Raw genomic sequence first — 13,792 nt, forward strand, 5'->3', positions numbered from 1 at the left:
AATAAAATTTTCGGAAGTAAATACTTATTTTTAAGAACAAATTGTTTTATTACAATCTTTATAATTAAATTTTATATTCTTAACGGAAATACCGTGGGAATTTAATATGCAAACAAAGTATAAAATTACAATAAACAATAATGTACTATGAAGTAATTAATTTAAAAAGTTGGAAGCATCTTGAAACCTTGATCCTACATGTATCTTAAAATTCATATTTTTGCGCGTGCTGTTTGAAAATGTAGCGGACCAGAACTCTTCTTTACCAACCGGGAATAGCTGTCGTCATAGATTTAAACAATGCGCGCAAAAATGTAAATTTTAAAATGCATAGAGTATGCCACTATTACCGTATACCACTGACTTTTGCATCATTTTTACGTATTAAATTATAGTAGTGTTTCCAGTATGTTAACTTATGTTCCAATGTAATTCCAGAATTACCTTTCATCATCTGTTATTATCTTTCTTGTTTCTAACCATTTTCACAGGAAGGCTAGATTTATCGTGAAGGTACATTATGTGGCATATAGTACAAATGAAATATCTAAATAGTTTTATCCACTTAAGTATAGATAAAATTTATAATACGTTTTATGGTATGTAAACGTCTTCATATAATTTACTCTCACCCTAAAAGTAGTTTCATTGTAAGAGTATCATCTCTGATTATACCTACTCTCTGGTATAACCATAAACATATCAATATACTTATTCATGTAATCCGCGGAGTAACACGTGTTTCTGATTACAATTTTTATTTAGGATTCTAAATTCGGTAATGTTTCAACAGTTTATGTATTTTTGTAAACATTTCGTACGATATCAACATACGAAGAATGATGTAAAAACGATACGTTTAATTGGTGAATATAATAAGATAATAATGAAACAAAAGAAACAGCTTAAACTGCTCAGCAGTATGAATAACAATTCAAAGATACAGGTGATCAACAAAATTGACTGATAACACAAATATTAAGTAAAGAAATTATGAAGTAAATTTAATGAAATAGTGTTTTAAAAATAGGTTGTTGGAAGCGGAGCACCTGGAACACCAGCTTTTATGATGTTTTTTACTGAACAAATTAATTATTTGTTTAATTGTGGTGAAGGAACTCAACGTCTATGTCAAGAACATCGTTGTAGATTATCTAAGATGGATCACATATTTTTAACAAGTCTTAATTGGAAGAATGTGGGGGGACTAGTAGGTTTAATATTAACTGCACAAGATAATGGAGTATCACATGTAAATATTCATGCTCCTGAAGGAATAGAAACCTTTGTAGATACAGTTAAATCATTTATATCTTTAAATAATATGAAAATTTCTTACCCTTCTATCACTACATCAGAACCATTTAAAGATAATATAATGACAATTCATTATGTTCCATTAACAAAATCTTTAAAAGATACTGAGGAAAATATAGATGAAAATCAATATGAATTAAATACAAATGGTAAAAGACTTACAAATAGTGAAACAAGCATGGAAAATTATATCAATACAGGAAAAAGGATAAAAATTGCTCCAGAAGTAGTGTGTTATATTTGTGAAGTTCACCCAAAACGTGGAAAATTATTAATAGATAAATGTTTAGAATATGGTATAGAAGCTGGTCCAGAGAGGAGATTGTTAAAAGACGGAGGAAGCATTACTAAAGAAGATGGAACAGTTATTGAAAGCAAAGATGTTTGTGAACCTGATGGTCCAAAAACTACTTTTATAGGTACATTGACTTATTTCTTTGTATATTAATTCTTAAATTTTATGTTCAAGAAAGGATTTATGATCATATTCATACAATTGGTATCTTTAATGTTTAATATTATAGTAATACTTTATTTGATTAGTTTCTTTAAGTATCAATTGTGTTAATGATTGTTTGTTTTATGTAAAATAATTTAAAGTAAACATTTTGTTTAATAAAAATATAAAGTCTTCATAATATAATTACATATTAAAGTTCTGTATAAAGTGGAAGATTATAGAAACTATTTATTAAGAATTTCATTTAGAAATAAATTTTTTTTACTATTTTCACGAGTTCTATTTTTAGTTATAGAGTGCCCAAATGAAGAATATATAAATTCTCTAGTAAATCACCCTGCTTTTTCAAAATATCAACAACCAATAATAAAAGAAGAAAACGAAATTTGTGCTATATTTCATTTCACTCCGGAAGAAATTTACAATGATGTACGATATCAAAATTGGATAGAAAAATTTCCATTTGAAACAGAACATATAATTTTTAATGAGGACAATACTTGTATGAGTAGTGAAGCTGTTCATAAGAATCAATATTTGTTACATATGTTGCATTCTGAAATATTTCCCTTATTGAGTACGGATTGCTTTAAAGAAAATAAAAAGGTAAGATATTTATAAATGAAAAATGATCAAAAAAGATACTAAATAATGTTAATTGTTTGTACTGAAAATAATCTAACAGAAGTTTTACAGATTTAAATAGTTAAAAATATTTGATTTTAGACAAAAAGTGATTATATTCATCGTGCTAGAGCACTACAAACAATAAAAGTACGTCCAGTACTTGAGGCTTTAGTTACTACTGATATTCATCAAAGACAAAGTGTGTACCTACAAGAACTTTATAAAATTCCTGACATTGAAGACAAGTTAAAGGAATTGAAAATTGCTATTGACGCAAAGAAAGAAGAGCTTAATTTAACTAACACTTCCGATTATCCAAAAATTGTAATGTTAGGTACTGGTTGCAGTGTGCCAAGTAAAGTTAGAAATACAAGTGGTATTCTTTTAAGAATTGATGAAGGTACTAGTATCTTGTTGGATTGTGGAGAAGGTACCCTTGGCCAGATAATTAGGTTTTATGGATATTCAGAATGTGATCAAATTTTACGTACTATTAAGGTAGGTATCTCTAATAAAAATAAGAAAAATAAAGAAAATTTATACATTTTGATATAAGAATTTCATGTAAAATTTTTTTTTCACAGGCGATTTATGTATCTCATATACACGCAGATCATCACTTAGGTCTTATTGGTATATTGTTAAGGAGAAAAAAGTTAACAAATGATAAATTATTTTTACTAGTACCGACGCAAATAATGTCTTGGTTGAATTTCTACAATAATCGATTTCAGTGTATTTCAGACCAATATGCTCTAATCAATAATTATGATTTGTATTTAAACGCCTGTCAATTGTCTACATCTTTCCAACTAACATTATACAAAACATTGAACGTTAAAGATATTAATACTATTTTTGTTAATCACTGTAAATATGCATATGGTATTGCAATTACCCTAAAAGATGATAAAAAGATTGTTTATAGGTAAGATAGAATTATTTAAGAAAATAATTTCACAGTAAATCAAATAATCATTGTTATCGTTTTTATTTTAGCGGTGACACTATGTTTTGTAGAAATCTTATAACATTGGGTCAAAATTGTGATTTATTGATACATGAAGCGACAATGGACGATGGTCGTGAATCTTTGGCAAAACGTAAACTTCATTCAACGACATCTGAAGCGATAAATGCTGGAAAACATATGAATGCAAAATTCACTTTATTAACACATTTTAGTCAACGTTATTCAAAGATTCCTGCTATTCCAGAACAAGGATTAAATGTAGGACTTGCTTACGATTTTATGGAGATTAAATTACCACAACTACCATTGTTACCTCTTTTTTATCCAAGTTTGAAAGTGATGTTTGAGGTGTATAATAAAGTAGAGAATTGAACAACAGACATATACTAATTTGTGAATTTTGTATATCTTAAACAATATAACTTAAACAACAATAACTTAAACAATATTATTTTGTTACTGACTTTGTTATTTATTTTTATTTAAACAAACGAAAAATTGAAGGTCTAGCATGGATTATATTTGTATGATAAGAGTATTTTTAATTTAGATTACGCTTGTACAATAAAAATATAGTGTTTGAAAAAAAGGATATTAGACAAATTTTACTCAGTAGATCTTTAATAGCAGAATTTATTGTTTATGTAATGCGCTTAATTTATCCCGCTTTCCTCAGTATGATAAATAACATAAATTACAGATAATTTCGTTGAAATAACGATCTTAATATTAATTTCATTTATGTATAAAAAATAGAGAGCAGATAACAAAGTATCGTATAAAAGATAAAAGGCATATCAAAAAATAATTTTTCTCTTCATGTCGAATTAGAAATTTCAATATACTTCAAAAATATTGAAACTCGACAAAAAAGAGAAAAATCTTACAAGCTAATTGATAGATTACATGCTGATAAAATTGGTATATCAAACAGTATAAAATGTGTGCTTTCAATTTTTTTTCTGAGCGGGTTCCGATATAAATTTTCTTTTTCGGAAAAATACCTGTAAGAATGTTTCGACCATTACACAGCTCACGGAATGTAAAATCCTTACGTAGAAAAAGCGTGGTCTCAAATTACATAGATTAATTCGATTATTGCATCAATTTTTTTTTAAAGGCATATACACTAGATAGCAGGTTTACACTAATGACACATTTGTGCGTTTATGTTAGTATATGTCTGAGTAATAAAAAACAACTGTATTTATTGTATGGAATGATTATTTTTATCGACTGAAAACTTACGTTACTTATTGACATACCACGAAATATGCTGTCTAGTGTATGTAGAGTTTTACAGAAATTCAAATATTAGGATTAATACTAATATTAATGCAAAGACTAGAAAACTAAATTCTTTTTAAACACTTAAACGATTGGCTAAATTATTTTTGTTTAATTTTACTTTTTATGTAATTAACACAACTAATTACAGATTATGAAAAATATAAAATAGTTATTTACAAAACTAATAATGACTGTAAATAATTAATATTAGCAATTTCAATTAGAAACATAATATTATTATAATGCTTCAGTGTCACGTAGCAAAAGAATTAGAAAAAGTACATTATTAGTATCTGTATATAATATTACCAATCAGTTAAGTGTTTTAGTTAACTTGAAAAATAAATAATATTCCAAATGAAAAATTGAGTTAAAAGGATAAATCTCAATTTTCTGGTCAAAAAATTCTTCAGTTACTTTATCTGTAAAAATAATAAGTCAGTATTAAATATTTCTTTAAATTATTAAGAAATGATGTTTTAATTGTTAATTACTCTGTAAACATGTGAGTGATCAGTCTTATACGATATTTTATAAATGGAGAAAGTTACAGTTAGACGTATAAAATTAATTCCACAGTGTACTCCTAATTAAGTACTTGATACGAGCTTTTCCCATACTTGTAAATATCATATTAGATTACATTGAAGCTATAAAAAGGGCAGTAAGTTTTAGCTATGTTCTTTTGAAACTTCAACCTAACATAAGTCTTATATTTTAATTTTTTTCATCTGTCATGTTAAATAAAATATACGCAAAAGAAGATGAAACTTAAAAACAAATTACTTGAACTACGTATTTACTTCTCCAATTTAACTTTTGTTACTAAGTTCGGATATTATATCTATTAAATATTAATCTTTTAAATAAATACATGAAATAAGTTTCAAGAGAACATAGATTATGTATGATCATTTAGATGATTAAAATTCCCATTTTGTAGCAGACTCATAATCTGTTTCTCCAAGACGCAATGCTCCATTCTTTCCAGCAGTAAGGTATCTTCCATCAATGTGTTTAATACAAATTCGAGAAGGTTCTCGTAATTCCAAATAAAAGCCATCAGAAGGTACATCAGAATCCACAGTTACACCTTCGCTATCTGCATGCCAGTACTTGTTATTTTGGCCTAAAAGAAATGAAGCTTATAAACAAATTTGTGCAGAAACATAATTCTCATTATAAAACCTTCTTGCCAACAATGTAGCTCTCAACTTTTAAATTTCAAGATTGCTCTGCAGATACTTACCTTTAAATCTAACAATTCCGCGTTCACATCTTTCTACTCTGATAGTCTCATAGATAGCTTTATTGCATTCTAACTTTGGACTAGATGCACTTTTAGGTCCTACAAATCCTTGTTCACAACGTAGAACTAAAACAGGTCTGTTCATTAAGTAGAAATAATATTTGCTAACATCTGAATCCAATCCATTTACAGAATCCGCATTAGCATAGAGATGTCCAGAACGCTTTGTTGCTAAGAATTTTCCATTGTTAGCACGCAAAGCTACTGTACCGTCCTCTGATTGCCAGATCAAATCAAATAAAGCGTTAGAAGAACGTTTGTGCTCTGATGCTTGGATTCCTCCACCAGCTTCAAGACTCCAGTAACGATCTTGCATGGTACGTATGTACCACCGTTTAGTTACACGATCAAATTCCAGTTGGAAAGTTTCATGGCCAGAAATCTCATCTTGATTAGCTGTCACATCAACTCCTAGAACCACAATGGATGCTGATGCTATCTAAAGAGGCTTTTAACATTATTTTTAATTATTTAAAACTTTAATAAATTGAAAATTTTTTATGAAAAATAAGAAATAAATAAAACGTTTAATTTAAAATTCCAATAACTGCATATTATAATAAATTATAATTAGAACTTTACAACAAACAATTCCATTAAACATTAATAAAATAAAGATTTTACTTAAAAAGCAAAGCAATAATTAAAGTAATCAAAAATTGTTCAAATGTGAGATACCTTGTTTTACAGAAACGTATCGTTGATTTAAAGCAGCAACAAAAGAAGCTTGCGGTAGTGATTCTTCTAAAGAAAATAATTCATCTCTCGTTACTGTTGTTGATCTCGATTTTAATACAGCTTTGCTTCCAATGGGTGCCAAATATGCGCCATACAAATCTCTTTAATTCATTACATTAATTTTATTATTATATTTTATTTATATTTATATTACAATTAAAGAATTGGGAAATTACATGAAGAAATTGTTTTCTTAAAAAAGATCAAATTTAAATGATAGAAATTAAACAATCGTAAGATGATAGAAATATATTTCTAAATAAAAAAAAACTTTTATATTTTATAATTTCTTTAAAGTTCAATATTGACAGAAAATTTTAATTCACAACAAATACCCAATTGAAATTGCGTTCTGAAATATAATCAAACTCATTAAATATAATCCAGAACTGCTTTTATTTCTAGTATTTTGATAAATTTTACTATTTTATTTTATTTTAAAAGATATATTTAATTAGCAGAAAATAATTCATTTTTAATGAAAATTATATTAAGATAAAATCTATTTTAATTGAAAATGTTTAATTATAATTAATTATAATAGAACAAAGCAAAAACAAATTCAAAATAACAAATCAAGGATAGCATTTCAAATTTATTTACAATGGAGATATTAAAAAGCAACGTGAATCTTTAGTATTTTATAATCACATCATGAAAAAGTGCTTTAATGCAGTAAATAAAAAGAATATTATTAGGACTAACCTGAGTGCAAGTAATCCAGCATGGAACTCAGCCGCATAAAGGCAATCTCTTGTACAAGAATCTAGGAGTTTTCCATCGCGTGCAAGATATTTATTATTACAAGTATGAAGAGCATAATGACCACCTTCAAATTTAGTATGTTCTGGACCATCATCTTCTATTGAAGAAGGACGAAATTCTAAAGTAAAAAGTGTATCTTCTCCCCAAGGAACTGGTGCGTCTACATGAATTTCATCTTGTGTTGCACTTAAATGAGCAAAACGTTTTCTTCCAGCAGATTTTAAATTTACCTGCAAAATAAGTTGATTAACAAAATCTTTACCTAAGAATATGAATAATGTTATATGAGGTAGAAAAATTGAAGTTGTAAAAGAACAAATTATGTATCATTACAATATTACAGAAAAGATTCTATTAAATGTATTGCAGAAAAACAAAAGAAAGAGTATTAAAATTAAGACTGATAAAAATTCAAAAAAAGTTAAATAAAACAAAAGGAGGTCAACTAGTGAAGAGTAAAAGAGACTTAACAACAAAAACAAACAACACAAAAAGAACAGAATATACAAATAAAAGTGGTTCTAACCATATGATCATAAATAAAGTAAAGTATCTTTAGTAATCAAATAAATATAATTAATGGTTATTAAAATATTATAATTCTATATATAAGAACATATTACATTCATAAAATACATTCAACTTTAATAAACAAAAAATTACTTACTTGGGGTCTAGCAGCAAGATGTACAAGCCAATATTCAGCTTCACCTGGAGCTTTGGCTGTACATTTAAGTTCATCTTGACTCGAACCCAGGAAATATCCCCTTTGAATGTTTTTTAAAGCCCATCTTCCACTTCCTAATTTAAAATAAAAAAATTCATTTTTATGTAAACATAATTACATCTATATATTTTATATTTCTTTTTTTTATTTTTATACATAATTGTTTGAAACTTTAATAACAATAAAAATCTATATAAGTGTATTTAAATTAATTTTATAAAAAATAAAGTATTTAATTAATCAATTCAGATTTGTAAATGCTTGAAGTTTCATTTCATTTTTGTATTAATATTAGAATATTATATGAAAACTATATCAAATTTTTAATACCATCAGAAGCTAGTTGAATTTGAAAAGCACAACCAGGATCACTAGGATCTTCTGCTTCACAGGTAACATTTCCAAATTGATCCACTGCCAAATAACGATCTAAATGGGATCGGAGGAACACTTGCTGCTCGCTACCTTCTAAAGTCCACAATTGCTTTTTCTTCAAACTTGAGCCATTTGCATTTATTTTAAATCCAAAAGTTTCAGCTGTAAGGTACTTAAACTTTCCATTTATTAATCCGACCTAAAAATAATTAAATAATATTAAACAAAAATAAATTTTTGTTTAGGTATTATTACTAAAATTAGAGAATTGTTATTTTCAAAAAATGTAAATTAATTATGGATAAAAACTCTTAATTTCTTTTATGATTTTGTCAAATTCAGTCAGATTCATATACAGTGTCTTCAGCTTACCTAATATGATATCAAACTTAATACAGGAAGATATATAAACTTCGCTAATTTCAAATTTTGAATAAAAATACAACAATTAAAAATGGCGGACTATAATATAAAAAGATGTGCGACAATTTGCATAAAATTGTATACCTACAGATTTATTAAATTATTGATTACGAATTTGGTATAAGAGTACACAATTTGATGCAAATTTACGTACATTTCACGTAAAATTGATTTTAAAATAAAAAAATAAAACCATTGTATCTGACAAAATTTGATTTTTCACATTTTCTAAACATTGTGAATACCTATTAGATTTTACAAATAGGAAAAATCGGGATGAAAATGTCAAAAAGTATGATTTAATAAATAGTAACGAAAAAAAGTACAGACGGTCTCATTAAACATGTATCAAAAGGTTAATAAGGGATGAAGTTAAGGTAAGGATGGGGTTAAATTAGTCAATAATATTTTAATGTAATGTTGTGAAGGTTTTAACGAAGGGTTAAATTAGTTAAGTCGATAATTTTTGTAGTATGTTATTAAGGTTACCCTGAGTAGTATTGCAAAGGTTTTAACGAAGGAGTTAAATAATGTTTATTAAACGAAAATGGTGTTCGGAAACTTTTAATGACAACTTTTTAATAAATGGAGACTAGCAACTAAAACTTTCACACTACTCAGGACATTAACCTTGACAACATACTTCAAGGTTATTGAAGTCAGCGGTGTCTTTCTTTTTATGAGTGTATATCTTATTTTTCTCACTGTCAGCAGAAAATTTTAATATTAATTCTGTAAATATTATTTGAATTTCAAAGCATGTCTACGTAGCCGGCCTAGCTTGACCTGATTGATACAGTTAAATATACCGTTACAATTAATAATTTTGTATTTTTTAAATATTTGTTATAAATTCAAGATAGAACAGTTCCTATAAAATCCAAAAATAGAAAAATATGTAGAATAATATTATCTGAACGGAAAAGAAATAAAAATAAGTGATTTTTAAATAATTAATAATTACCGTCCATCCCGTTTTTTCGTTCGCATTTTCAGAACCAATATTCTCAGAACCGTTCGCCTGCATCATTTACTCCGTTTGATTAATAGATAGATTAGGAATATGTGCCGTAAAAATTCCACGGATTTATTTCTGCAATAATAAAGTACAAATCACATATTATGTATTGGAAAACAATTATATTATATTGGAATAAGCAGATAATTTAAATTACAATTATTTGTAGATAATTAATAACAGAATTTATTATTTTAAAACTTGGTAAAATCGTACTTTTCTCTTCTTTTTTGAAAAATATACTTTTCAGTCAATTTCGAGAAAAATAATGATTAAATATCTATTTTAATAAACTTGAATAAACAGACATATAAATATATAAAAAGAAAACAAAGATTATAGAAAAAATTGTCTGTAGCGAAATTTGAAACCACATCCTTCCATTTATAAGGCCAAAGCGTTTCTCGATCAACTTAATCTACGTCGTAGTACAAAAATTCTTTTCGATGCACTTTATTTAAATACCAGAAATTTTTTAAGCTATTTCTCGAAATTCGATGAAATGCATATTTCGCTATTTGAATAAATCAATTCCCTAGTAATAACTATTCATTAGGGGAGATACAAATCGAAACAAGAAAATGAACATCTCACCGACCTCTCATAAATGATTTCTGAATAATTATTATTCGTCTACATGTAAATATATCGTGCCAGAGTAATGTTTAAAGCAATAGTCGTGTTTGAAAACTTCTTGTACGGAAGTACAGACAGACATGTCTGACCTACCCGGAAATGTACTTATGTAGAGATAACGCGCTTCTTAATTTCGAACATCGCTACTTTTATCCCAAAATTCTTTTCTCCCCGAGAGATTTTATTTTCAACCCTCGACTCGATGACTCATTTCTACGTGGCTTCCGCCTGGGTGGGGCCAACATCTCCAACGGGAACATGTTAAAAGGACTATTTCGTCCTTTGTACATTTTATTTGTGTTCTCGCAGAAATATCAATTATCTTCATTAATTTCAACACAAAGTACATAATACATTTTTTTAGTTACAAATTGTTTTATTTCGAACTTAAAATTTAAATAATCTCAATTTAAATACCTACGAAGTATTTACCTATCTGAATCTGTCAAGTACATATGAAATTAATTTTATTTATTTGTGACTTTTCACAAGTGAATAATCAATTGAATAATTGATAACATAATTAAATTCAAGTAAATATATGCAATTTAAATGCTCACAAAAAAACTTGACATTCAGAACTTATTAACGGTAAACAAAATCAATAATATGATAAGAAAGGCAGAACAATGAGCGAAGCTCCGTTTGTTAAATTAAAATAGGCTACCTTCGAATCACTTTAAATTTAAAGTGACATAAGTGACCGTGCACGAATCGGAAACAGAAAATTTGAATTATAAATATGAAATACAAGGTACATAGTTAGAATATAAGCGATAATAACTGTTCAATGTAATTTTACACTCGGATGTTCTAAACAGTATATTTGAGTTCTTAATATTCGAATATCGTCTCATGCATTTAAAATGGAAAAATATTCGAATACCTCGAACGAATATCTATCGAGAAAGACAATTAAACGACAAATAGTAATATATCATTTTCCCCGAGGGTGGGAAGATAATTTCCGCTAATCTAGTGACAGCACATGACAAGCGAAAAACAACTGTGCAAATTTACAAAAGCACAGTTAAAGTGTGTGACTTTAATAAACGAATAAATAAATATATAAGGGTATACCTATTGCAGACGAAATAATAACAATTTTTTAAAAGGCGTTATATTCTTGTTGCTAAGTAGATCTACGGATAAAGTCGTCAAAGACAAGAAAGATGTGTGTATATACCTGTCGTGGAATAACACTGAAAAAGTAACAGACAAAAGTACGCGAGAGAAGTACAAGTCACGAACGGCGAATTATATTCGTCACAACACAGATACCCAGCAACTGACTTAACTCGCTTGTTCTTCTCCGACTGTGTTAAGATCCCGCAGGATTTCCAACGCATGCGCAGCATCTGATTCCACTATAGAATCAGGACTGTGAATAGAATCGAAGCGTCCATAGTAGATGTTACAGGACTTCCGTATTTATTTATCGTCGCAGTCGATTCTTAGTAATCGAGTTATGAAAACGATCCAAGTTATTAAAATCAAAATATACAAGATACGATCAAATATATCGATTGTTATTTCCTAATAAAAATTTTACATACAATAAATAAGACAAACCGGACACGAGTTTTGGGCATTGTATACGGCCCTGTTAAATTCTGCCGGAATATCGCGCGTGCGCTGGTTTAATAAGGGGGTCGTGAATGATAGGGGATACAGAAAGAGGAAAAGGTGGGGAACAAGCATACATCGAACTGTCGGCTTTCTGAAGGACCGTGAACCGTAGATCGACGACCCTACTTTTGTCATCGCTGTTTTCCCACTAGCAATGTCACATTCTTATTTCAATTTTACATCTTTCATTTCAATTTCCATGCGTTTCTAATTTTAGACACCATTCATTATTTTATTTTCGTACTAACTACAGTTAATCTACCAAAATATTTCAAAATAATTTTTTATGTTATACACACATGTAGACGCAGTCAGGGCCGCCGCGTATAGGTGTTCAAGTTCACCGCACAAGGGCGGTCAATCGCAGGGGCGGCATTTTGATTGATTATACACGAAAAAAAATTTATTTTTATAGCGTCATTTAAGGAATTGTAGAATTAGATATACAATGTATTTATAATGTAGATTTATTTGCAATATATGCGTTATTGATATGCATAAAATGAAGAAAAATAATAATAATATAGTAGACTCGCATTTTATCACCATGCTTTGTATAATCTCGCGTTATATCACCACATTTCGAATAATCTCGTGTTATATCACCACGCGCTAAATAATCTCGTATTATATCACCACGTGCTGAATAATCTCGTTATATCACCACATGTTGAATAATCTCGCGATATATCACCAGACGCTGAATAATCTCGTTATATCACCACATGTCGAATAACCCCGTGTTATATCACCATGCGTCGTATAATCTCGCGTTATATCGCCATAAGTGTTATAACCACGCGTTATATAATCTCTCATTATATTGCAATGTGCTGCTGCATGCGTTATGTAATCTTTCATTATATCATCATATACTACGTTTCGTATCCTCGCGTTATATAGCCTCAAGTCTACATTGGCTTTAGAATTTTGCTAATCTTATAATAAAAGATGGAATTAAGTTTTTTATGTTACAGAAAAAGACATTTGCAAAATTTAAATTACATATTCTTATAATAATCTATTTCGCTGTTTTGTCAAAAAAAAAAAAACATGTATTTTTTCCAATCCGATAATTTGTAACAAATTTACATTTTATACCGTCTTTTTTCGTGAAAGAAATATATACTTACATAATTAGCAATTTAATCCTCTTAGATACAGTTAAACGCTATACAGTTATTTCGTCCTCTTTATGTTGCGATGTAAACTTTCTGCGATGATAATTACCTTTTTAAGACCAATTTAGAGTTCGTTAATTTAAAATGGTAAACGGTGCGTGCTTTGTTCTGAATCGAGTGAATTTTTGTAACCGTATATTTCGATTACTGAATTGATATCCTTTTTATGCGAACTATGCCTGCAGTAACGTTCCAAGAAATACAGTTTCCGAACAATTTATTGTAAGAAGATATCTTGTCCTGTAATTGTAGTCCTTTTTATCCTAACGTTGCACTTTTATTTTTTCTCAAGACAAAAGGTTTCAACAATTCCCTGAAGTTGCG

The 13,792-nt window shown here is 28.2% G+C and overlaps 2 protein-coding genes across 4 annotated transcripts; one reads left to right on the forward strand and one right to left on the reverse strand.

Annotated features, from left to right (window-relative positions):
- Positions 1-221: 221 nt before the first annotated feature.
- Positions 222-3,825, forward strand: RNaseZ (ribonuclease Z). Of its 2 annotated transcripts, XM_012287904.2 has the most exons (7): positions 222-599; positions 766-946; positions 1,031-1,736; positions 2,067-2,383; positions 2,504-2,902; positions 2,989-3,332; positions 3,404-3,825. In XM_012287904.2, the coding sequence occupies exons 2-7, from the start codon at positions 782-784 to the stop codon at positions 3,747-3,749; spliced, it is 2,277 nt and encodes a 758-aa protein (XP_012143294.1). In that variant the 5' UTR covers positions 222-599; positions 766-781; the 3' UTR covers positions 3,750-3,825. The 2 variants fall into 2 exon arrangements, with proteins under 2 accessions (XP_012143294.1, XP_076390326.1); XM_076534211.1 differs by lacking the exon at positions 222-599 and having other exon boundaries at positions 1,017-1,736.
- Positions 3,826-3,994: 169 nt separating this feature from the next.
- Positions 3,995-12,003, reverse strand: singed (fascin domain-containing protein singed). Of its 2 annotated transcripts, none has more exons than XM_003704512.3 (8): positions 11,845-12,003; positions 9,969-10,097; positions 8,537-8,780; positions 8,147-8,280; positions 7,420-7,709; positions 6,655-6,815; positions 5,917-6,387; positions 3,995-5,796 (listed from the first exon to the last, which is right to left on the reverse strand). In XM_003704512.3, exons 2-8 carry the CDS (start codon positions 10,032-10,034, stop codon positions 5,591-5,593), a joined length of 1,572 nt encoding a protein of 523 aa, XP_003704560.2. In that variant the 5' UTR covers positions 10,035-10,097; positions 11,845-12,003; the 3' UTR covers positions 3,995-5,590. The 2 variants fall into 2 exon arrangements, with proteins under 2 accessions (XP_003704560.2, XP_012143285.1); XM_012287895.2 differs by having other exon boundaries at positions 11,739-11,993.
- Positions 12,004-13,792: the final 1,789 nt, after the last annotated feature.

The sequence above is a fragment of the Megachile rotundata genome, chromosome 8, assembly GCF_050947335.1.
Source record: "Megachile rotundata isolate GNS110a chromosome 8, iyMegRotu1, whole genome shotgun sequence".
NCBI lineage: Eukaryota > Metazoa > Arthropoda > Insecta > Hymenoptera > Megachilidae > Megachile > Megachile rotundata.

Coding starts and splice junctions, on each gene's coding strand:
- RNaseZ (XM_012287904.2), top strand. CDS start 782: ATGTTTCAACAGTTTATGTATTTTTGTAAACATTTCGTACGATATCAA. Junction 947..1,030: donor ATAACAATTCAAAGATACAG/GTGATCAACAAA, acceptor TTTTAAAAATAG/GTTGTTGGAAGCGGAGCACC. Junction 2,903..2,988: donor AAATTTTACGTACTATTAAG/GTAGGTATCTCT, acceptor TTTTTTTCACAG/GCGATTTATGTATCTCATAT.
- singed (XM_003704512.3), bottom strand. CDS start 10,034: ATGATGCAGGCGAACGGTTCTGAGAATATTGGTTCTGAAAATGCGAAC. Junction 6,388..6,654: donor ATACGTTTCTGTAAAACAAG/GTATCTCACATT, acceptor TTGTGGTTCTAG/GAGTTGATGTGACAGCTAAT. Junction 5,797..5,916: donor CGGAATTGTTAGATTTAAAG/GTAAGTATCTGC, acceptor CATTTCTTTTAG/GCCAAAATAACAAGTACTGG.